Below are 24,616 nucleotides of genomic sequence, written 5' to 3'. Positions count from 1 at the left end.
GTATATGTATGTATATCATATTTAGTTTTGAGCTTTTCTTTTTTGTTTAAATATTTAATTATCTGTTGCTGAAGGAACACACACACACACATTTATAATTTATTTCATTCTCTTATTTACACAGTTCATTTCTGGCTTAATTTAGAGTTTATTTTTGTTCATTTATCTTCACTTTCCGTTTTCACTTGGTATAAAGCATTATTAAGCATAATTCACTAACTAAGAAATTATGAAATCATATTTAATTGATTTATGCCTAAATACATATTTACAATTTGGAGAAATTCTCAAATTTCAAATCAAACTTTAGTTACATTTCATATCTGGTTTCTTAGATTATTCATTTTTTAATCTAAAGGTTGCCTATTTCAATTTAAGTCCTTGCAGCAGTTGAAAAGCATTTCAAATACTTCCTATATATCTTTTCTTAATAATTTCATTGATATAAACAATTCATTTGTTCTTAAAACAAACTGAAAAGGGGATGCCAATGGATACTATTTTATTCAGCCTGCAAGGATCTACAAACTTTGGAGCTTAACTAAATAGCATACTCCAGTCACTCAGTTTAAGATAGAAAGAGGTTAAACTCAAAATACTGAACTCTTACCTTCATTATATTTGCATTACTTTTTTATGGGACAATGTTTCGTTACTGAATCCAGACTATTAGTTTTTGATTATATATTCTATTTAAGGATAATGTTTAAACATTTATTGTATTATTCTGTTTATTCTTCCTTTATCATTTAGTGAATTGCTTAATTGTTACAACCATAATTTTAATGAAATGACAGCTTAAACAGAATTTAGTGCATTCCTTTATCGGTTAATGTATAGATGCTCGTTTTTTCAATACTTTTTGCTTACTATTTACACAGTTGCTAATGAAGAACAAGTGAGATGCTTGACGATTTTATCGTAGAATATACACTTACATACTTGTATAGGTATATATACCTATAGATATACATACATATAGGCATATACAATATAATATTTTAATTCCGTACTTATCAAGTTTTCCATTTAGGATAGTTAGGAGGGAATCGGGGGGTTAGGAAAGGGTAAGAACAGTTCAAATCACACTCAAACTTAAATGCGATATGCTTGAAAACATTATTAATCCAAAGACATAACACATACGAGTATTTTTTTGTTTTAGAACCCAAATTCACTATTCACTATTTAGTTTTGGGATTTCCTTTGATCTCGTTCCATGGCATTTGCTCAAGTTTTATCCTCAACGACTTTGGCGCCACTAATTGAACTAGTCGTGTGCTGATAGCGTACCACAATTCGTTTCCCTTCTTGACTCTTGGTATTTGCTCTCCTTGTTACGGCTGTTGTACAAACTGTCATATTTCTTGCCATTGCAAATTTTATAATCCACAAAAGTGTCAAAATCGTTGAAACACTATGCCACTGTAAATAGCCACGACATCCAATTAGCGTATTGCTGGCGGATTTAATGGCCGATGCGGAATATTCACCTGTAACAACGAGAACAAACAGCAAATAGGATGGAAGAGCAGGGTTAGTTGGGATATATTATACATATATGCATAGTTATATACCTAACCAGGCCAGCATAAATCTAGCCAGGCCCAAAAATCGTTTCGAATTTGCATCATTATCAATTTGGAGGTTCGATGTCATGTTCAACCAATTTACAAAAAAAAACCCAAATACCTTTCCCTCTCCTCTGTTGATTGGTCAAATAAATTGCCATACTGTGCGAAATATGTAGGTACATATTGTAATTAAATATTTCTATTGCAAAATTTAATGGAATTTATCAAAAGGGGGAGCCGAAGTGATGGGAAGAGAGGCGATGGGTTTGTGGCCAACGCTTGAAATGCTCACACAGCAAATATTAAAATTGAAATTGCGCAAATATACCCCAAAAATGAACTCAAAGTATCTAACAAATAAACTCTGCGGTGGCAACTGGTTCATGATCCTTGCATAGCAATGGTTTATCTCATTATGCGGGCTATATATATACATATCTATATTGATTGGTATAATGGAGATGATAACATTTATATAAATTAACAAATAGCAAGCAGCAAACTGAATACAAAGGATAGTTATAAAATATGTTGCCTACTTATTAGCGCACAGACAAAACAAATGATTAACTACATGGACCTAAGAAAAAATAAAGCAAAACTTTATTATATCCGATTTGTTGACTTTAAAACTTTTGTTGTTGTCGCAAATGTTTGTTCAATGAAATTGAATAATTAAATTATAATTTTATAAAAAATTTTAAAAGAGAAAAACTCCACTCAAAATCACGTGGTTCTATTGAATATAAGTAGATTAATTATAACATAAAGTGGTTTTCCACAGACAGACTTTTCCTTCACAGATTGAATAAATCAGAGGTAAAAAGCGCCAGAGAAAATATTATAAATGAATAAATGATAATATCATTAAGCTATTAATAATCATTTGTCAATGTTGTTGCTGTTGTTGTTGCTCAATAATTCTTTCTGTTTTTTTTCCCCTCCGCATTCACTGTATTGTAATGAGCCGCAAAAATGACATTAAGTTTATTAACCTTTTTGCCACTTGTGTAAAATGAATGTAAAATTTTCCATATAATACAAAATGACGCCACAATCTCAATATATATACATACATAATGCATATATATGTAGATATATGTATATAAACATACAGATATATTATACCATTAAAATGCATATGCAATTTTCGCTTGAAATCACATAAAAAGCACCCGCGCCTCCTTGGCCCACTGTGTCCTTGGAATGCTGTGATTTTTCATTATCCGCGCTTGAACATGTTTTTACTCATTACAGCAAAACAAGAAAAAATTATACAACAAATTGTATATATGATGTTGGTTTGCTGCCTTTTATCTGCGCCAATTAGTCGAATATTAAAAATACATAAATTTTATGCAATATTTGTCTTGCTTTTCATATCATTTCATGTTCTTTATTTCGTTTTTGTTGGACATGTTTTTCTGCTTGTTAAATTAAGCGGCATGAATTGGAATGTTATTCTTTGATTTCATCATGTTGTGGCATTTCGAAATATAAACAAATAATGAAAATAATTACTAAAATGTGCAAATAATTTATTAAAGTTCCCCTTAGAATTGGTAATAAAACAGGAATAGTAATTCCTATCCATAGCAATAACTAAGTTCCTTCGTTCAGCTTTAACAAGTAACTTTTGAGTTTCTCTGTTAAAGGTTATTTATTGTTTGCCCTTTCTGGCCTAGACGTTCATAAGTATCATAGCCATTGTTATCGTCAAATCTCAATCAGATTTAACACTTGAACAAAAAAAACGAACCCACTTCAATAAGCATTGTCAATTGTCATTTTTACGGCCATTATTTTTTAACATCCTTTGGCAATAAACGTGACAGTTTTTGGCACTCAGCGACAGAAGCGTGTAAACGACAGCCAACAGAACGTGTACCTGTCTCTCTATTTCTCTGTGCAACTGACTGGGAATCCATGAGCCGCAGCTGAAGTTCCATGTTCTCTGTCATGTGTCATCATTCACAATCATTTCACCTGGCTTTTGTTTTTGCCCCACTTCTTCAGCACTCTCCGGGCAGAGATTGGCATTTAAGCAGAGCCAAACACATGTCAAAAGGTGGCAGAGCTGACATGACTGGTGTCTGCTAAAGCGGCAGGAGTAGCGACATTAAACAAAAGCGAAAGCTAACCGATTTAAATGCTAACAGAAATGTGGCATCAACCTGGGTAAATAATAATAACAAAACAAACAATTGAACAAATGAGACAAGATTTATAGGTCGCCAGCCAGACGATGTCAGCCATCAATGTCATAGTCATCGCTATCGTCATTCCTATCACCTCACTCATTCTCCATCTCTCTCTTTTTTTCTCTCTCCGCTTATTTTTCCCCTTGTCCCTTGTTTCTGTAGTGTCCTTTCCGTGCTCGTATTGTGAACACTGAACAAATAACCCAATTGTGGCCATTTCGAGCTGACAATAAAAACTGCACCCCGTTAGCCATGTTCCATTCTGGACGCTGCTTCAGCAGCTCGCTGCTGGTTAGCAATTGTTGAAAGTTGTGTAAACAAAATAAAAACTCATCAAATATAAGGCACAGTGGTTGTGGTAATAGCAAAAACTTTTATATTCAACAAAAAAAATAGAAATTAAATCTAAGGATATAAAAAGTAAGTATAATAATTTGTTCGAACGTGCCTAATGAGTTGACCAATTTAGCTTAAACTTTGAAATGAGGGCAATAAACTTTTATGGGGGAAAAAATGGAAGGTATTTTCTCTAGATATAATCATAATCTCATGCACACTGTGGTCGACTTATCTAGCTTAGCAAAATACCTATCATATTATCAGCTTTAGAACTTGAAGTTAACATCATATTGTCAACACGACGTATGCGCGATATTTTGTTCCTTGGATGAAGAAGATAATCTATGCGAGTATTTCAATTAATATATAAAATGATATTGCTTTCGATTTCATTTTTTGCCTTTAGGACCAATGTGCATTGTTGCTCAACAAGAATGAAAAGTCAGCATCAAAAAAGGCCAAATGCGTGCGGCCATTGCCAAATACAAACGAAATAAAATTCAATTAAGCTAAATGAAAACTTAATTCAATTGGCATGCCATACAATAAAAACAGTTGGCACAGTCGTCGGAGCGGGTCGTTGATGCGGGTCATGGTGTTGGTGATGGGAGGGATAGGGAGTTAGTATTCTTACCGTTCAGCACATGTAGAACAATGGTGCGGGGGGCACTGTTCGAGGGGCTGCATGTATAGTTGCCCGAATCCAGTTTCACTACAGCTGGAATGATGAGTGACGCTGTCTGCAAAAAGAGAAAAAACAAATATACGAATACGATTATATACATACATATACACTTCACTTACACATTCATAAGTACACACATATTAACATATACATATATACATATAAAAGTCGAGACAGTTGTCAGACACATGAATGGTAGAGAAATCGAGTGGCATTCTACCTATATACATATATGAAAGTCCTTTGGACCATATTAAAATTATAATTTGACGACGCTGACAATTTTGTGCCTCCTTCCCCGTTTATCCACTAGCTGAGGCTTGTGTCTGTCTGTGTGTGTGTGTGTGTGTCAGCATTTTGGATGGAATATAATTTAATAAAAATTACTCGACTGACGCTCGCATTTACGGCAATTTGCGTAATGAAAAGCAGTTTAATGAAAATGCATGAGTGTCAAGAGGTGAACCATAATAATAATAGCAAGACTGACAGAGAGTGGCCATATAGTTGAGAAGCTTTAATATTATTCAGAGTATGAAATGTTTTCGATCTGACTTGCCTATTCAGGATAAACATACATTCATATCTAAGTTGTTTGTTGCCTTGACAAGGTCTTCTTTTAGCTTTTAAGATTAGTTTGTTTTGTTAAGTTGATCCTCTAATTTGTTTTTGCCACTTACTGTTATTTGTTTAATGAAACTACTGCTGGGCACCATTGTGGTTGTTGTTGTCGTTGCAGCTGTCGTCGATGTGGTACTTGGCCATCCTGTTGATGTTGCTGCTGGCGTAGTTGTTATTGCTGCCGTTGCACCAGCTCCTGAAATCAATGTTGCTGTAGTCGGTGTTGATGTTGCGGCGGTGACATTGCCGGTATTATCTGCTTCTGGAGCTGTCGTCGGTGCATTTATCTCTGTGATGGCATCACTACCATCAATTACGGATATGGCATCTAAAATATATGAACGTGTTATGGTTAATAAACCATTAGAAGCCTCTGCTGCTGCCGATGCAGATGCTGTTGATGTTGATGGGGCTGCTGCTGTTGCTGTTGCTGAAGTTTCTGTCGCTGCTCTGGTAGTTGTGGCAATTGTTGTTGTTGTCGGCGCTTCCGTTGGCAGATCGATACGTTCAATTTCCGTACGCCAACCGCGACGATTATGCAAATAGATTTGCTTTTGATTGTAAAACCAATTAATGAAAAGTGGCGGCTCCAATGCTTGACTAATAATGCAACGCAATTTCACTTGACTTCCGGCCTTAACGTGACGCGTGGACTCTCCAATTAATTCGGTTTTCGGTTCTTCAAGTAAAGGGGGATAAAGAGAAAGAGTGAGCGAGAGAAATGAGTAACGAATGTGAGGACAAGTCAAATGAACTACAATCAGAGTTTGGTTATCTAGGTTAAATCTGTTCAAAAACTGCAAATGTCATTGATTTATTGTCTTGCGGCCAGGTGATTTATGGCCTTATGTGAGAGAGAATGCTGTTTGAGTTTTGGTAGGGTTAGCTTTTGTGTTTTGGTTTTCCAAAAAGTTGTCAAAAAAGAAAACCACCGGTTGTCTCCTTTACTCACCCACAATCCTTAAATGCACAATGGCACTGGCTTTGGGCTCTGTGGAAACCTGACACTCATAGGTACCCTCATCCTTCACTTGTACGTATTTGATTTGCAGCGACCAACGCTCCGGATTTGGCGAGAACACTGATTGAAAACGTTGATCTGCTATAAATGTAGTCTGATCGACTGTCAATATATGTCCATCTCGCATACGTAGCCATGATATGGGTTTCTTTACCAGCTGCTTCACCTGCAAAACGGCAAAATGGCAAAACCAATGAGCTCTAAATTATTCAACGACAGTGTTCAACAAATGTATCTTTCCGCAATGACGTTCGGAATTAAATGATAATCAATTCTCAATGGCAGGGGAAAGTATACTGCAGAGTGTTTTGGCAGAAACCATCATTCGAAAATTGGATTTTCAATTTTTAAAATTAATTCAATTATTGTATGTTGGCCACGTGAACTCCCAGCTGACTCAGTCAATGATGTCAGCAAAACCTTTCCTTGAGTAAACTTCAACAACAATAACAGCAAAAGGAAAGGGCAACTGTGGCAGAAAGACGGTAAACAATAACGATAACAAAACGACAACGATTCATTTCTGTCAATAATGACAATAATAATTTAGCAGTCATTTAATAAACCAGCAACAGAAGCAACAGCAGCAGCATCAAGGAAAACAAAATAATATACATTAGATTGCTCTCGACAAGGACCTTTCCCCTCGACGACGATGGCGAAGGGCGAAGCAGCGCTATAGTGTTCTAGGTCTTAGGCATACACACATACATGGGCAAGAATTTATATGTGGAAATATTTATGTGACTCCGTGGACCACTTGTAAGACTTTAGCTAGAAATATCAGTATGGCAAATACATGGAGTTGGAGCTTTCTACTAATTACACTTGACACAATTTCAGCTTGTGTGAAGGGAGCGTGCGAAATGTAGGTACATAGGGGGCTGAGTATAATTATCATTTGATTTTATGAAACTTGACAAAATCTGATGGAATAAAAGTATGTAATTAGTTTGAGAATTCCTGACGAGACTAATGAAGAGTGTTCAACTCTAGCGGAGAAGATTCTTTACATAAAAGGGGAAACTGTGTAGTGTATGCATATTAAAGGACGTTTAAACAAGTTTACACAGGAAACATTGTATCAAGTGGAAGGTACTAATCCAAAAAAAAAAGATAATAAAAACTAAGGTAGATCATATAAAAATCAGTTGGGCCAAATGCCACATTTTCTTCTACTTAAAATGTCAAATCATTAACTCGAGTTCAAACTAGTTGCAAAGTTTTTGCACAGTGTATGCTAAACTTGGCAATAAACACACAGCCAGCATACATAATCATAGAGAACTTGTGGGAACTGGCCAAAATGGCGACTGCGAATCGGTGGCAGAGGCAAATGACAGTGTTTGAACTGCTGTCATCAACTACATTGTCGGTGTTGGCAGAGGAGACGACGACGACGACGACAACAACAACAGCAAGAAAGAGGATGGGGAAAGAGAAGACGACGACGTCATGATTAGATACTATAATCATTTGTGTTTTATGTTCTTGTTGTTTTTCATTGGTTGCCGGCAGTTGTGGCAACCGTTCTCGTCGCCAAGTGACTGAGGCACGCACAACACGCTCATACCGAACTCCGATTTCCAACCCTCAGAAGTCTTGCTCCTTTTTTGATATGGTCTCCATGCTGTCTATTCCTGATTGCCTCCCGCTTTTGTTATTTTTTGTTATGCTTGTCTCTGTCGGCTACGTGCTGTCAAAACTATTTTAATATGCCTAGGCCTTAAATGAGTATAAGTATCAACGACAAATCATCTCACACTTTGTTTAAGCGCCAGGCCATCAGGCATCAATTCGACATCAGAGTACATTTTCCAGCCAAGCACCCCGGGAGAAATAATCAAAGTGAGGACATGGAGTGGGGGGTTGAGAAATAATCTCATATCAGCGTTCCTTCGTCTTCAAAAGCTCCTAGAAAGACTTGAAGAGGTTTAGCACTTGCTTGAAGTCTTTTTCTGAACAGGACAATGAGATTTTTACAACAGCAAAAAACGAAAGGAAACTCAAGGCTTGGAGCTAGTTAGGTGAACAAGTTAATACAGTGGATTCAGTTTGCTAAATGAATTTAAAGTGACCAGCACTTAAAGTCGGCATGATATGTCACAGTTCCTTGGGATTTTCTGTGTTTATTCGCTTTCTCTCATTGGCTTTAGGTTTCAGCTTTGCTTTTTAAGAGCTAAATTCTGTCTATGGGAAGTACTTGGTGTTATCAGAAAAGTGCATTATTCAATCTGCATAAATATGGCGAAAATTGGTTTTCATATCAAAATTAAATACATATTTTATATAAGCTCTATAACTACTATGCCCATGCTGGTAAAAGCGAAGTTTATTAAGTCTCTGGCAACAGCTGAACAGTGTGCTATGTGCGGCAAAGGCTGTGCGGCGGCATAAAGGACATTATTATCAGGTTTGAACATCGACATTATACTCAGTATTAAGTGAAGATGCTTATCCTGTTCACTGGCATGGGCTCAGTTTCAGGCTCGGTTACAGCAGCATTGGGCAGCATACGAGGGAGGAGCATGCTATATGTATGTAGGTACGTGGCAAGTGTAAGTAAGTCTCTTGGCTTCTGGCTTCTTGATTCTGGTTTCTGCCTTCGTCATCGTCATCGTCAACGCCAGCCTCATCCGCATATCCGCCTTGTGGCTTGACTTTGCTTTTCGTTCGTTCTTAGTCAGACAAATATCCTTGTGGCTTTGGCCTAACAGGAACAGGTCGCTCTGTTTACAGCCACCATCCCTGGGCATTAGCTAATTTAAATTTGCTTCCAGTCTTCGGTGACTGTTCGGTATTAGATTGTGGCTAATTTGGCAAAACGTAATGACCGCAATTTTATATACAAAATTTATCAAGATTTTTCGTAGACTCTTTTGCAATTTAAATATCGTTAATTAGTTTTTTGGACGTATCAGAGAGTCACCCAAAACAAAACAAACAAAAAATTAAATACTAACACACACAAACAGACACACATTCTCCCATATCGTAAAGTCGATTGCTTTTTATGTGCTTGTCTGCTGCTGTCGTCATCATCAAAGTTTGCTCATAACATTGCGAATCTTGTCTAAAGTTGTTTGTAAATAATTTCTTTTATTTTGTTGATTTTTTTTCACACAAGACTTCACCTCAAAGTGCCTTCTAGGCGCAGCCCTTGTATCGCCTCAGTTTTCCTTTTCTCCCATATTTTTTTTTTTGCTTTGTTTTCCAACTTTTCGCTGACTTTGCGAAAAAATAAAAATACAATAAGAAAAGAATGGCAAAAAGAAGAAAAATGCTAAGGAGATCCAAAGTCGTTTCTTAGAAAGGAATCAAGCGCCCTGCAGCCACAACCGAAAATACAACAAAACAAAACAACACAAAAAACAAAAAAGGAGAAGAAAAACCAAAACATTTTTGCGGATTTCCTTTGTGTCGATATTCCATTTTCCTTCATTCCTGAGACTTTCACAGCGCCCACGGTTAAAAATTTATATTATTAATTGATTAGATTTAAGCATATCTCAGGATTATGGCAAAGTTGTTTCATTTTAAATTTCATATTCGCAAGTAAAATGTTCCAAAAATAGTCTTAAAATGGACAAGAATCTCCTAGGGGTCTTTCGCCCACAGGATTTTCAAGTTTGGGCTAAAATATGATATTAATATTGTGGACACTTTATTTCTCTGAGTGTGCAAATTAATCAGGTAGTCTGTTTTTTTGGAAATATTTATTTTGGGTCAAATTGATTGATTTTTGCAGGAATTCAATTCCATCAACTGCCGCACAAGCTATGAAATTTGTTCGTCCTTCGTCTAGCCCTTTGTGTATTTAACTCAGAAATAATGAAAAGTAAATAAATATTTACAAGAAATTTTACTGCTCTTTTGTTGATGTTTAATAATCAATTTTTAAATTTATAATAAGCAACTGACTATGCAGCCTGACTCTGCACGGTATTCGTTGTTCAGTTCAATCAAGATATTCCTATGACTTTGGGCCAAATGGGGCGATGAGAAGCTGGAGGACATGGAGGAAGTGATGTCGATTGGCTTGACTTCCGCTTTCTTGGGGTGGCCAAGTTTTTGGCGCTTTTGAACTAATTTACGCTTTCGAGCTGTCGGAACTGGGTAGAAAACAAAACCGGAAATTGCCGCTGCCACGCCCAAAGCAACAAAAAAAAAAAAAAAAAACGGAGCGCAAGTAATTTTTTTCTTCCTCCTTGTTTTTTTTTTTGTTCTTTCTTCATTCTTCTATGATGATAACCCAAATAGTTCAGAGTGCGAGTGGAAAGTGTTCAGACTCTATAAGTATTTATGTATGTACGCATATAATTTTGGGACGGCGAGCCCAACTAGGAGCGAGAGAGGGACAGAGCGTGAGAAGAGAGTCCATCCGCTAATAACTTGGTTATGGCTGGCTCACTTGCTCACTTGGAGGTTTCAAATGGTCTTGCGGATTGCCTGCATTTCGCATTCGCATTCGCATCCTTGCATTCATCTAGGAAAATTATAATTGGCGTTTCCTCCCACTCTCCCCACCCCATTCCAGATGCTGCTGCTGCCGCCGCCGCCGCTCTGTTTGGACAGGAAATTACTGGGAAAATGTGGAGAAAGTAGCTGAAGGAATAAATATTTCAACTCGCAACTCAACTGCAGATGCTCCTCTCAAACACAACGAACGGATACTTTTATGTTTATTCAAATGAACTCGAGTGTAAAGCGGCAACAACAACAGCAACAAAAGCAATGATGTTAGTTAATTAAAAGATGCAAAGAGTGAAAAAATAAGGTAACATCCAGTTTTCTTCTCCTTTTTTTCTCTGTTCTCATCTTTTTACAATTTATATTTTATTTACCTTTTAAGTATCCCCAAGCAAGTCTTTGAGTTTGAGTTTCCTTTTAATGTTGTTTATGTATTTGTTGTTGTTGTTGCTTTTTTATACATATACCGAATGTATTTTTAGATTATTCTTTTGTCTTTGACTTAACTTACCACACACAATACTGATCTGGGGTGAGTGGCGCCCAAACGAACCATATGTGGGAGGTCTTTGGGAGAGAATGAGTGTGGAAATTAATTTTCAAGAAAATAATTCCCTTAAAAGTGAATGTAAAATTCTTCTGTGGTTGTCCTTTGACAGAAAAAAAAGGGAACTCGAGAGGGGAATTCGCCACAGAATTATCACTTTTATTGAGTTTTCTATGCCCAGGAGATGCAATAGTTCGTCTTCAGATTAGGGAGAACTTGTTGCAAATTGATTCCAGTTGGTGCCAACTAATCCAACTCAGTATAGTGAGCTTTAACAACTCTCAATGTGGAATGATAGCACTATGTCAAAGTGGAGACAACTAAAGAGCGTCCTTTTGTTATCCCTTTTCAGCAAGGAAAAAAAGAGCCTTTTGTATTCATATTCTTTGTGTGCTCCGATTTGATGTCAATCTAATGCCAATAACTCATTCGGCACACACACAATGTCTATTTGAATTCAATTGAAGGATGTGTGTGTGTGTGTAAACATGGGTGCAGTTGCTCCTTTAGACTTACATTGCATGGCAGATAGGCATGAGTGCCTGCCTGGCTAATTATTGTCTGGTAATCATCTATTGTTGGTGGTGGCTTCAATGTGGTTGTTGGCGCCGGACGACGAGTGGTTGTTGTTGTTGGCTTGACTGTCGTTGTAGTTGTTGTTGTAGTTGAAGCTGATGTGGCGGAGTCTGTTGATGACATTGTCGCATTGTGCTCTATAGAATCCTGTTCGTCCTGCACATTTCTATTGCTCATAATAAGATTTGCCTCCAGAGCGATAGACACATTGGTTGCCATTGTGGAATTGTCTCCATTGTTGCTAATGTTATTAATGGCAACATTGCTGCCAAGGAACGATCCATTCGATGAACTTGGGGAATGGGCAGAGTTTGAATGTGTTGGTGCAGTGGCTGCAACGAGTTTTTCTGTCTGATGGTTGGTAATTTGTGTCGCTTCCAAAATTAATGCCAACGATTTGGTTGCCGTTGTTGCCGCTGTCAACGATGTTTGCTTTGATTGAGTTTTCGTTTGAGTTTCAAATGTCTTCTCATTTATTCTTGTACTGTCCAATATCATTGATCTGGTAGCTTCCCTTAAGCCTTGGGTACCTACAGCGAGAGAGAGAGAGATAGATAATTAATGACCAAGTTTTGTTTGCCGTTTTGTCCCTTTGCTTAATCCCATTTATCTAAAATACCCTTACGACTTACAATTAAAACGATTTACTGAACCATAAACAAAAACAATTTTAATCGCAGTTCAATAAATTAATCTACAATTCCCTACTATGTATGTACATTCGCCCACTCAAACCACTTCAATCCACACTCCGCCCTCACCCACTGATAACAATTTTGAAATTAATTAGCTAATTACCTTCAAGGACATTGTATTGATTCCATTGAAACTGGGTCGTTTTAGGGAGGACAGTTGGCCTTTTCAATGGACAAACAAAAGATTCTTATCAAAATTAAACTTTTCCATGCCCTTTTCAAATTCTCACTTTCAATTCAGGGATCTTCTTCTTCGTTCTTCATATTTTTTTAAACCGTAAATTGGCATTTTGCTACTCATGGCAAATGTTTCGTTTCGGCGAACTAAATGTTTTTTGTCTAAGAAAACTTGAATGAGATTACGTTGCTTGAGAGACCAGAAAGCCCATAAGCTGCTTACCACAGATTTTACAGGAGGCAAAGCAACAAAAAACCCAACAAAAAAAAAAACATTAAAAACATTGCTTAAGGAAATTGGATTTATTGCCAACAGTAGAAACTAATGCGATTGCTATATCAACTTTTAATACGATCAGCATCAAATTTCTCAATACAAGCGAAACAGTTAAGCATTGGAATCCCATATTAATTAGTTTCGATTAAAAAACTAAGAAAGAAAATCTTGATTGAAGCTGTGAGAAACTCAATTCACACTATAATTTATCTATATAAAGTTTTAGCTAAAACATTTTGGCAATAAGCTGTTTCATTTAAATTAGGACAAAGGCATAGAGAGTTCAAAGAGTTACATTTTTCAAATAATTGAAAAGCTTTTAGCCAAAAGACTACCAAGAACAAAGGACACTGCACAACTGTGTATTGCATATGCAGCAACGAAAAAAAGGTAATTAATATCCAAAGGGAAAACATGAAAAGCCACACAAATTGGTTTAAGCACACAAAATAAAACAAAAATGAAAAAAATGAAAAAAAAACACAAGCATTGAAAATGACTCTTAAAATATTGCCACTGATGAAACAAAATTCGATCAAACGCTTCCAAAATGAATAGAACCAAAGGACACAAAATTGCAAAACCTGCCATGAAAAACTGTTAACAAAATGTCCCAAAAAAAAAAGTTATCCATAGACGGCTCGAGCCAATTTTCAGGTTGGAGAAGGGCGTGGCTCTAAGTTTAAAATTTTGTTGAAAACAGGAAACTTTCAGTTAATTTTTTTTTCTGGTAGATTTCATTTGTTTTTTGTTCATAGTTGCCTACATCCATTTGGCCATGAAAGTGATGTGGTTATGGGTGGGGGTTACAGGTCGAGAAGCTGGTTGAGAAACAGCAACAATCAAAATAACAGGAGGAACAGCAACAATCAAGTGGCTGTTGTTGGTCAGTCAAGTTGAAAACTTTTACTTTTGTTTAATCAAATTCGAATTCCCGCCCAGTTGAGAGCCATTGAATTGCTGTTATACACTGGTTGGCGGGGCAAACAACTACCCCCGGAGGCATACTGGGTACAAAGTGGAATCCTGACCCAACTCAACCGCATAGCCACTTGTACATTGTCGTCCTCTACAACCGCTTCCTTCTTTTCGCCTCGTTTATTGTTATTTTGTTGGCTTTTTGGCTGGTTGGCTAGCTGGCTTACTTGCGGTGGCGATAAGTTCTCTCCATTTTCACAGACCCGAGACCCTTTTGCTTTGGTCCATCCCCTGGGAGAATGGCATTGTGCCATTCTCTGGTTAGCCGCCAAACTGGCACGCCTGGACTTAAACGCTTAACAGCAATTATTACACGAGTTACGGACCACTCCTCTAGTTCTGGTCATCATTATTGGCGAGTGTCCGACATTGAAGTGAAGATTACATGGTGAATGTGGCCCAGGGGTGAAGCAATTTTCATCATCCTCAAACTTAACTCAACAACATGCCCATCATAATTAGGAAAAGTGCCGAAATGTTGTCAGACAGCGAAATGCCCATTATAATGATTACGATACTATGATGATGATCATTTCTCAGGCTTCCACTGAGAGAAAAATTCAATATTGTCCAATCAAAGCCCTCTTCTACAGTGTCTAGTTCTTGGCCAGCATCTAGCAGTTAGGAAACTCCTCGCCTTCATCCTTTGTGAAAGAACAGTGGTATTTTATCCTTGTAAGTTTTGATGAAATGAAAAATACGTGCACAGATGGCTTAATTCTCAGGCTTTTAGTAAAAGTTAATTGTTTACTATCACAACAAAAGAGTACCAAGAGAACAACAAGTGAACTTGTAATTAACTTTTTGGCTTTCTTTCGATAAATATTTTTTGCCAAGTGTAGCATTTGATTAACTAAAAATGCTCGAGGGGATTTACTTGGTTAATTTTTAGTGAGACAGAATCTTTCAGTTACGGAGTCCTGGCAAATGCCATATGATGAGCCAACTCATTTTATATAGCTCGACTTGATTTGGCCTTGTTGACTTGTCCCGAACCTTGTGGCTCTTTTATAGGTTCTTTTTTTTCGTTTGTTTTTGTTTTTGCATTGCGCTCAATTTAATTTTACGTAATTAGGGTGGGGCATGCAAAATGGGAAAGAGGGCGAAAGGAGAAGTTTTTTTTACAACTTTTTAGTTTGTCTTGGCAAGATTAAGCAAATTTTTTTTGTAGCCAACTTTAAAGTTAATGGCAGTCTGCTCCATCTCAAGTGATGATATTTTTGTGTCTTTGTTTTGTTTTGTTGTTGTTTTTTTTCTTCTCTTTTTTAATATTTCGCTTTATTATTTTGTTTTTCTTTGGCTTGTTTCTTTGTTTTTCTTTTGCCTCTTCGACTTGTTTTATTGCAGTTTTTTACGCGGTTTTGATTTGTTTCTTCCGCGGCAGTCAGGCACGCCTCTTGTGTCTACGCCCAAGCATTTCCTGTCGGCAGCTGTTGGTTGTTTTACTTATTTGTTGTTGTTTGCGGGCAAATGAGTTGAGATCCTAGCACCGTGGGATTGACTATGAGAAGAGCCAAGCAAAATTTGGTATCTTTTGGGTGGCGTTTCATGGTTTGTTAAACAATTTCGAAGGTTTTATAAAAAAAAATTTTATTACCCCTATAAGTAGTCTATATGAAATATATCAAATCAACGCATAGTAAATTTAATTATATTAACCACCTTATGGATGATCAGAAACTTTGAAGACATTTTTATTCCAATTTCGTTTGTCAAGAAAAAAAACATAATGTTAAATACTTTTAGTCATTTATTTTCATTAGTTTCATCAAGTATTTTATGGGAAAGGAATTTTTTTCGTTGGTTTTTTTTTTTTCTGTTTTCATAAACTTTAATTGAAAAATATTTTGCTTGTCTGGCAGCTGGAAAATGTACAATTTTCTACCGATTGTGCCCAGTCAGACGAGAGGAAGGTGGAAATGAAGGAGGTGGTAAAATGAAATTTTTGCAACTTTATTATAATCAAGTTGCTGCAGTGCATCATTAGTGCAGGCAATTAAAAAGTTTTTTATATGGAAAACGCTTTATCTTTATTGCGCGTACATGAAGCATAAACATAAAACATGATGATAACGCTTATGTACACATACATACACAGACGGACAGACTAAGGCGGAGTGAAACACAACTAGAGATGAGTTGTAGGTCTCGTACAGGACTCGTAAACCTCGAGAGCTTCGCATTTGCCGTCGTCAAGTGAAAGTAGGCGAGAAGCGTAGTAAACTTTTGACTTGATTAGATTGAGTTCATTTCACTTGCGGCTCAATAAGTCTGTACTGAACTTAATTGGTTGAAGCAACTAGCAAAGTTTTACCCAAATCGAATATCAGAAATTGCAGTCAATTTTAATTAAATTTAAGTCTCTCTCTCTCTCTCTCTCTCTCTCGCTGTCTTTTTCTGTCGGTTTTTCTTTAGAAGTCTTATCGTGCAGGCAGACCAAAAATTTGCTTCACTTGAATGGATAATTTATAGTTGAAGCTTGTGAAATTTTCGCGCTGCAGGTGGCACCCAGGTAGCTGCTGCTCTAGGGCTGATGCCAACAAGTGTCAAAGGTGCATAAATTATTGCCACTTTTCGTATGTTTTATTGAGGATTTTTTTTTTTGCCTTTTCGGTTTCTGCATGTTCCAGTCAATTGGACACTGAAGTCGTTATACTTTACTATTACTGCAACTTCTTAAATTTAGTTGAAAAATTTCGATTTCTGATTTTATCCCCTTTTTTTTTTTTTTTTAACCTTCATCAATGGTCTGCGAATCTAATCTAATTTTCTCTTGTGATCCCTTGACCTATTACTTATAACACAAAAGAAATATATTTTTAAAAAGTTTGTTAAGTTCAGACATATGAAAATCCTGTTTTCTATTAAAATATGCACAAAAAGATGAAGGGGCGTGAATTGAGGTGTATTACCCACAAAGTGCTTTAATATGGCCACAAAATGCTTTTAAGCTGCGCGCATATCAAATTATTATTCCAATTTTTTCCACTCCTTTTTTTTTTTGGTTTTTTGTCTGCTCAAATTATAGGAATATATAAGTATGTACGATATTTCTTGTTGTCGTAAACTTACCCGGCAAACAGATGAGCACGGACAAGATGATAGCTTTGATCAGCATCCTCTGGCCAATCCGGGTTGGAGTGGAGGTGGAAGGCGACGGCGATGCGAGTTCCATGTGCATGTTGATGATGTTGGCAAACTTCATTAAAATTTGCCCAGCCAAATTGATAATCCTTTGTGCTTGTTGTCGTCTGTTGGAGTGAAAATCCCTTTAACTAGGTCACATTGGCTGCGGTGGTCCTTATTTGACTTAAGAGGCGGGGGGGCAGCTTAAGGCAATGCGGAATGTTTTTTCAGTGCTTTATTTTTTTACCCCCGTTCTCTGTTTTTTGCTGTTTCTTTTCTTTTCACTTGTGTTATACTTAAACCATTAGCAATATTTGGTTATGCCGAGCGAAGGAACTGCATATGCATATTCTTGCTCTGCTCCTATCTTTTTTATTCCGCCAGGTTAACATATTTTGCTATGGATAATAAAACATGAGTAAAAAAACCGAAAAAACATACCTCTATGGGGGTGAATGGTTGGGCAAATCGAGGAGTTAGCAAAAATAAACGTAACACGTGGCCGTTTTTAAATATTCCCACAATGTTCTTTCTGCATAGCTTTGGCCTTCTTCTTTTTGTCTATGCCATAAGCTGGGGGGTATCTTCATACCGAAAGCTATTTTATGCCAACGTCGTTTTACTGCAAAATCCTGTTTTGATATGTTTGTTGTGGGCGTGAGTATATGGGTGAGTGTGTGATCTTGTATGTGTGCTTGCCAGTTTCACGTTAAGTTATGTGGGCCAACTAGCATTAGTTGAAGTGGAAAACAAAGTTCCTGAATTCAAAAACTCTAATATAATTGATATTAATTTATCACTTGATCTCTGCTTCCTTTTTTTTTGTTCAGAATCGATTATAGGAGAAAATTTGTATTAGTTTCTCTTATTGATCTTGAACTGAGCTAATTATAGCATACTTTTTTGGGCACTTCATTAAGAGTAGAAAGAAGAAAATGATTTCCAGGCGAAATAGTTTTTGAAAACCACTCATATGCATGCTTATGTGTGTGTGTGTATTTATGAACGTGTGTGTGTGTAGTTGTGTGGGCATGGGCATTACATTTGGCCGGCTGAGGCTTCTCTTTTTTGTGTTCTGGCTGCTGGTGCTGTTGCCGGTGCCACTACTGGTGCTCGTGTTACCTCATCTTTCTTTTACGCTCGAGACTATTTGGCATTAACGAAATTTATTTATGCGGGTGTTTAGTCGGGCGTAAAAGGAGTACATATGGTCGAACAACCAGAGAGAAGGAGAACAGACTCTGACACGGACTTAGACGAAGGAGGCCACTTCTTACAAATGCAAGACACGCGCACAAGGGCTGAATGAAAGGATTCGCTAGGTGTGTCTCTCTGTGTGTGTGTGTTTGTGTGTGGGTTAAGGCTATACAACATACTGGCAGGGAATAATGATTTAAATGCTGTTTTGTTTTGTATTTTCTTTCTGTTATTGCTGTAGAGTTTGAGAAATGCCAGACATTCGAATATATATACATACTAGAAGCATCTGGATGGAATGGTAAACGAGTTGGTGACTCAATGAAGCGTTAACGCAAATGTTAAACAAATGTAATGTTCCGGACGAATGGAGAGTAGGGAATGGAATAGATGGGAAGTATGCATTAAGCAGCCTTCTGCTCTGTTTTAGCAAATAATATTAAATTGATTGCACAAACAGAAACAACAAATCGGAAGTGTAAATGATTTAACACAATTTCTATTCTCCTGAATGTTTTTGCTTGTGCACTTATTGGGCCATGTTTTTTCTGGCCTCTGCTCTTTGCTTTCGTTTCGAAACGAAGACACAACACAGGGCTGATGATGACGATGCTGTGTAGGATGATGACGATGATGATGATGATAATGATGACGATGATGACAGGAAGCAGTGGGCGATTCAATTGGGCGGACTTTTGTTGCTCGCCGGTCCGGAAAGCACAAAATTTTGCTCGTGTCTTGTAATTTAGTTTATTGCAAATACTATTCAATTTTTCCCTTTATATTGTCGTATATGTTGTTAAAATTATCATTATTGTTATCGAATATTGTATTTGATTGTATTGGAATTCACTCACAATTTGTGTCATTCAATACACACAACAATGAGGTTAACTAATAGCCTAATACAGACCACAAAACGGATAGATTAATAAACTGAATTCTTCTCATGAAATTTAGTTAGTTAAAACAAAAGAGATTTCACCATTTTACTAACAATTTTACATTTTGATTAAACGTATTGTTAAATATGTATGTTTTCCTTTGACGTTCATTTAGTTTTGAGTGTTTGTTTCGATAAATTTTATTTAATTAACACCGATATTCTCACAATTTATCACATTGTTTTCACGAGACTGTTTAACGGGATTCAACAAAATCCTTTGAAATGCATTCATCAATTTGCAAACACATTAACAACATGCGTTTGAACGTAACAAGCTCGACACCGGCTAAAAGAAGACTGAACTAATACCATTCAGTTGGTTAAGAAGTTTCCACATTGAATACCAATTTGAGACACGAAATGCTTCGTCACCGAATTGCGACTGCCACCATGAACGAGAAGTCGGTGGCGTATACGCAATCATCTTGCTTTGGATGCTGTTAACCAATAACAGCTGTTAGAACAGCGAAAAGACAGAGAGAGAACGGAATCGAAAGAGAAAGAATATTCTTTAAGAGAGTTAAATATTAAGAGCATTTAAGTTGTCAATGTTAACTACAACTCCAATGGATAATAAATTGATATAGTATTACTTAAAAAACATATTTAAATTTTAACAGGTAAATAAAATGAATTGTCTGGGTTTAATGGTTTTCCTTAGCTCAAGATTAAATTTAAGACCACATTTAGTCTGCAAATTAAATCATAACCGACCCCTCCAAGTCTCGGAATGAGTGTGCAGCTCCTTTAAAATTTATTCACGCACAATGTAAAAATTAATTTTTACAGTTCTAACAGAGTCATAACATAATTTCTCATTAGCGCCAAATTTAAATCGGGTCGCGGCACACACATACACACATGCCCATAATGGGCAACGGAAGCCGAAAAAGAAAACTGCAAACGCATCGCCTAGGATAGAAACTAGGACAAAGCCACATGCGTTGGCAAAGTGCATAACACAAGGATAACCATAATATCCTGAAGAGATGGCTAAAAAGAAACGAAAGAAGGAAAAGAAAAAAATGCAGAAGGAGATGTATAAGTAAGCTAAAACGAAAACAAAAGACCAAATTATAGTGCAAACGAAAGCGAATCGTTTCGTCCCTGCACCCTGGCCCCGCTTGTGCACCCCTCCGCCATTCTATACATATCCAGCGAGAATCTCTGGCAGCGGAAGCTTTTGCATAAAATTCAATTTGTCGTGTGCAGTAGCCATGAATATGCCGAACCGAAGCTGATGATGTCGCTGGTGACGCTGCCCTGTGACCTCTGGGCCACTAGCTTCCACAAGCTCATGGCTCCTGGTTCCTGGCCTGGCCTGGCCCTTTTCCCCCCACCACTACATCGGCATCCATCCGCACTCCTCTGGCTCGTGAATGTGACCTAGCGTAACATATGCGCGAAATTACTTACGGAGTGTGTCCTACTGTCACTGACAGTTTTTGGTCTCTGTAAAACAATGGCCTGCATATGCCAATGACACTTTCAGTTTTTAATATACTCACACGCACATTCCCTTTTCATTTTTTTGCCTTTCCTTTCTCTGTTTTTATAAATTTATAGTTCAACGAGTCCGCGCATACTTCAATGAACAAGCAAATTAAGAAAGTTTTGCTGTTTTTATACTGTTTTCATTTAACTGCCCGCAGTTGTTAATTATTGGCAAACCGTAAACAATTTATTCCATTGACACTAGTTTTAAGTGGGCAGTTTGTGTGGTCTAGTTGTGAGGTCACAAAGGTTCTCCATAATACCAAAGCACTGGCAGTGGTTTAGCCAAAGCCCACATAACAGCGAAAGTTTTAATTTCTATTTTACCAAACTGGCTAACTGGCAAACTTTGCCTTATTTATTTTCACAGATTTCAAGAGCATTTATGACTAGCATTAGGGTCTACATGAAATGAAACTTTCCAAATTGTAATAAACAAAATATTTAGCAAAATGAATGCCAAGTTTTAATCAGTCTACTCAAGATTCTTATATTAAAATAAACTGAAAAGAAATGTGATAACGATCAGGTGAGTACTTTCTTTTTCGAACAGTTAACTCGATTATTAATCAATGAGTCGAAAGTGACCGTTTGCAATTAAGACACTTACATACAAGTGCATAAGTACTTCCATTAAAAAATCTGCCTACTATAGCAAACAGTTTTCTCCAACCTTCAATAGGATGCAATCATGCGTCTTTTGAAATCAATTTAATGCACACCTTTCACTTTTACAAGTCATTAATCACGGCAAAATCAGAAAGGGAAAAAATTGTAAAGAGGAGATAAATTGAACTTAAAGATAAAGATAAATACGATGAAGGGAAGGGAAAATTATGTAAGCATTCTCAGACAGATGTCTCAAATGTGTCAGAGGTATTAGTGCAGTTTAATTTGACACGGTCGATTCTTTTCATTATTTTTTTGTTGTTTTGATTACACAAAGATAATCACATTATATTCAAAAGCAGATTATTTAACCCCTCTATTTGTCTCTCTCTTTCTCTCTCTTTCAATTTCTTGTATTTACTTATTTATACTAAAAGAGAAGTTAGTTTTAATTAAGATAAACATGTATCTGCTGTCAACCAAAACAATAGCCAAACAAATTGCTAAATCAGTGCAAGAAACAGCAGACAAAGAGAATCGGGGGAAAAAATGGAAAACACTTTTCCTCCCACCAAAAGTTAATAATTGCCAAAAGGCGTTGCTTAATCACAGTTTGTGCAAATTCATGGCCGCAAACATTTATCTCAGGCCCGAAACAGAGGCGAACACATAAATTTCTTGGCCAGCAGCGGCAGCCAGACCAGTTGAGAGTGCAATTAATTCAAAATTTATATGCCAACCAACTACATACATACACACGCACACCCGTACTCTATACCCCATGAACGGACACACTGAAAGCTTCATTGTCCAGCCCGGAAGCATTCATCGTGTCGGTGGTGATGGTAGCGGGCTGTAGCTAATATGTAGAGGAGATCCATTGGGTGTGGATATAGGGGAGCTGCTGTTCGTAAGGGAATTCTAATGTTAGCTGTGCATTAGGCTTTGTCCCCCTACAGAAGAGAAGCAGACACTAGACCGCATTAGCCGCAATGGCAATGTGTGACAGCAGTAACGAGCCGGTGACACATAGAGAAGGAGAAAGACGCAAAGACAGCATAGAGACAGGGTAGACTTGGGGGAGAGAGATCAACAGGACTTTTGTATGTGATGATGGAGGCGATGCCATACTGGTTGCCCTGCATATGTCATTTATGCATTGCCGTCTGATTGATTTGGCACTCCAGAGGCACTCATCTAACTGCTGGTGAACCCAATTAAGTGGAGACAACTAAATGAGGCACAGCACAGACATAAAACGACATTTTAAGCTGGCATAGAACTTGATTTTCCACACTGGATTACGAGTGGAAACAAATTGCAAGTGCAAGGCATCAATCAATCTCGAAATTTCAATACAGTTAGTGAGATGATATCACATAATCTATCTAAGCCAAATGACATTCGAATTGCACTTGTAAATATCTCTGAATAACATAACTTAAAGACTGACTTCTTGAGTGAATAACAGTCTCATGTGTTTACTTTTATCACTTTGACTTTTAATCTTTTCATGGCAAGGTGCTACAAAGCTTTTTATTTTAAATCACTCATACGACATGTTGCAAGTCGAAATGGAGAAATGAAAAATCTAAAATTTAGAATTCAATTCCGCAATTGAATCACCTCTTTAAGTAATAGCAAGTTCTATCATTTATATTGCTTGATTGGTCTCGGATCGCCAGATTGTCTGGTTTTTATTGCTCATTTCTTAGCTAATAAAATATTTACCTATCTTATTTAACATTTAGCACCACATACAAGTCATTGTGCTTAAAGTATTAAATTTAAATGACTGTGAAAATGTTTCGGCCTAAATCCTCTAGGCAACAATTACACATTTCCACTTTTTTTTCTTGTGCGAGAGAATATTTGCCCTTCTCCTTCCCAATTTTTTGTTTTTTTATATTTTGATTTTGGTCTTTCGCTGCTGGGTTGATTTTTACACATTTGACGTCTGGCTGGATGTAGCATTAATGCGGTTAGGAGATTGTATAACCAACTCAAAGCCGCATGAGACCAGGCCACTCTCTGTCTTTTCTCTCTCTTCCTCCCTGTTTCTCCCTCGCTTTTTCTCTGTTTATATAACTTTTGTATGTGTGTGTGCGTGTGTGTCTAACAGGCATGTTAAAAGTGCCAAAAAGTCTAACGTGCCTTTCAAAAAGAAACCAAAAAATGAAGAAAAAAAGGTTCTTTTGTTTCTGTTATTTTTTTGTCTGTCTGTCCTGACAACTTTAGTCTGTTGCTCTATTTGCAACATTTATGGGATGAGTATATAAGTCTGAGAGTATGTCTGTGTGTGTGTGTGTGTATGTGGTAGAGGTCATTTTATTGTTTCCCCTCAGTCCAAAATGGCCATTTGGGAATTTGGTTTTTAGCATTTGGTATATATTTTCGTTTTTCGTTTTTTTTTTTGTCTGAATGGGTTGCCTACACATAGATTTAGATTGCAGCTGTCGAACATCCAAGTTTTGAGGCTCATGCTCAGTCGATACAAATGATTAGAATAATCGCCTAGAGGTATTTGACTTAGCTAAGCTCAACTTAAACAACATTCTCTGCCCAGCTCGACGATAAAACTTTACAATTGTCAGTTGCTTTCGCACAGGAACAGCAACCAGAAAATGTTTATGACTCTCAATTGGCTTAGGGGCATAGACAAGAGCGTCCAAGTCCTGTCCAAAGTGAATTTTACTAGTTAATGTTGATGAAATTATATTATAGTTTGTTTGCATTAGAATGCCGTTTTGGAAAAAGGTCGAAAAATCTAACTTACAGAGAAGCAAATTATCAGCATTATTCTCTATTCTTACTAAGACCTAGAAACTTTCATTAGAATATTTGAATCAATTATTGAAATTTATCAGCGAAACTAAACCAATTGAATCTTTAAGGCCAGTAATTTTGATTTACGTTTTCTTACCAAATCCATTAAATGATGTATTGAAATAAGTTTTTAATTGGATACTGCCTTATAAAGCCACAGCCTGTCGGTGACATTGTGGAACAAGTTGAACAGGTGAGCTAATTAAATATTATTTATTGACAATTATCATAAGATTTTCAATTTGGCCAAAAAGTTG

At 36.9% G+C, this 24,616-nt stretch overlaps 1 protein-coding gene across 2 annotated transcripts; it reads right to left on the bottom strand.

The window, feature by feature from the left end:
* Window positions 1–831: 831 nt before the first annotated feature.
* On the bottom strand, window positions 832–19,612 carry dpr15 (defective proboscis extension response 15). Of its 2 annotated transcripts, none has more exons than XM_068300305.1 (7): window positions 19,482–19,612; window positions 17,234–17,685; window positions 11,975–12,564; window positions 6,373–6,607; window positions 5,480–6,099; window positions 4,749–4,854; window positions 832–1,493 (listed from the first exon to the last, which is right to left on the bottom strand). In XM_068300305.1, exons 2-7 carry the CDS (start codon window positions 17,364–17,366, stop codon window positions 1,231–1,233), a joined length of 1,947 nt encoding a protein of 648 aa, XP_068156406.1. In that variant the 5' UTR covers window positions 17,367–17,685; window positions 19,482–19,612; the 3' UTR covers window positions 832–1,230. The 2 variants fall into 2 exon arrangements, with proteins under 2 accessions (XP_068156406.1, XP_068156407.1); XM_068300306.1 differs by lacking the exon at window positions 19,482–19,612 and adding an exon at window positions 19,342–19,355.
* Window positions 19,613–24,616: the final 5,004 nt, after the last annotated feature.

This window comes from Drosophila tropicalis, unplaced genomic scaffold (genome assembly GCF_018151085.1).
Source record: "Drosophila tropicalis isolate 14030-0801.00 unplaced genomic scaffold, ASM1815108v1 contig_878, whole genome shotgun sequence".
Taxonomy (NCBI): domain Eukaryota; kingdom Metazoa; phylum Arthropoda; class Insecta; order Diptera; family Drosophilidae; genus Drosophila; species Drosophila tropicalis.
The sequence above is the reverse complement of the archived record's forward strand: the minus strand, read 5'-3'. Positions and strand labels throughout refer to the sequence as shown.

What these genes read in the sequence shown, in the direction of transcription:
- dpr15 (XM_068300305.1), bottom strand. Translation starts at nt 17,366, where the DNA reads ATGAAGTTTGCCAACATCATCAACATGCACATGGAACTCGCATCGCCG. An exon ending in CGTGCTCATCTGTTTGCCGG is followed by an intron (nt 12,565 to 17,233) that starts GTAAGTTTACGA and finishes CTCTCGCTGTAG; the next exon opens with GTACCCAAGGCTTAAGGGAA. An exon ending in GTTTCATTAAACAAATAACA is followed by an intron (nt 4,855 to 5,479) that starts GTAAGTGGCAAA and finishes CTCTTTTTGCAG; the next exon opens with ACAGCGTCACTCATCATTCC.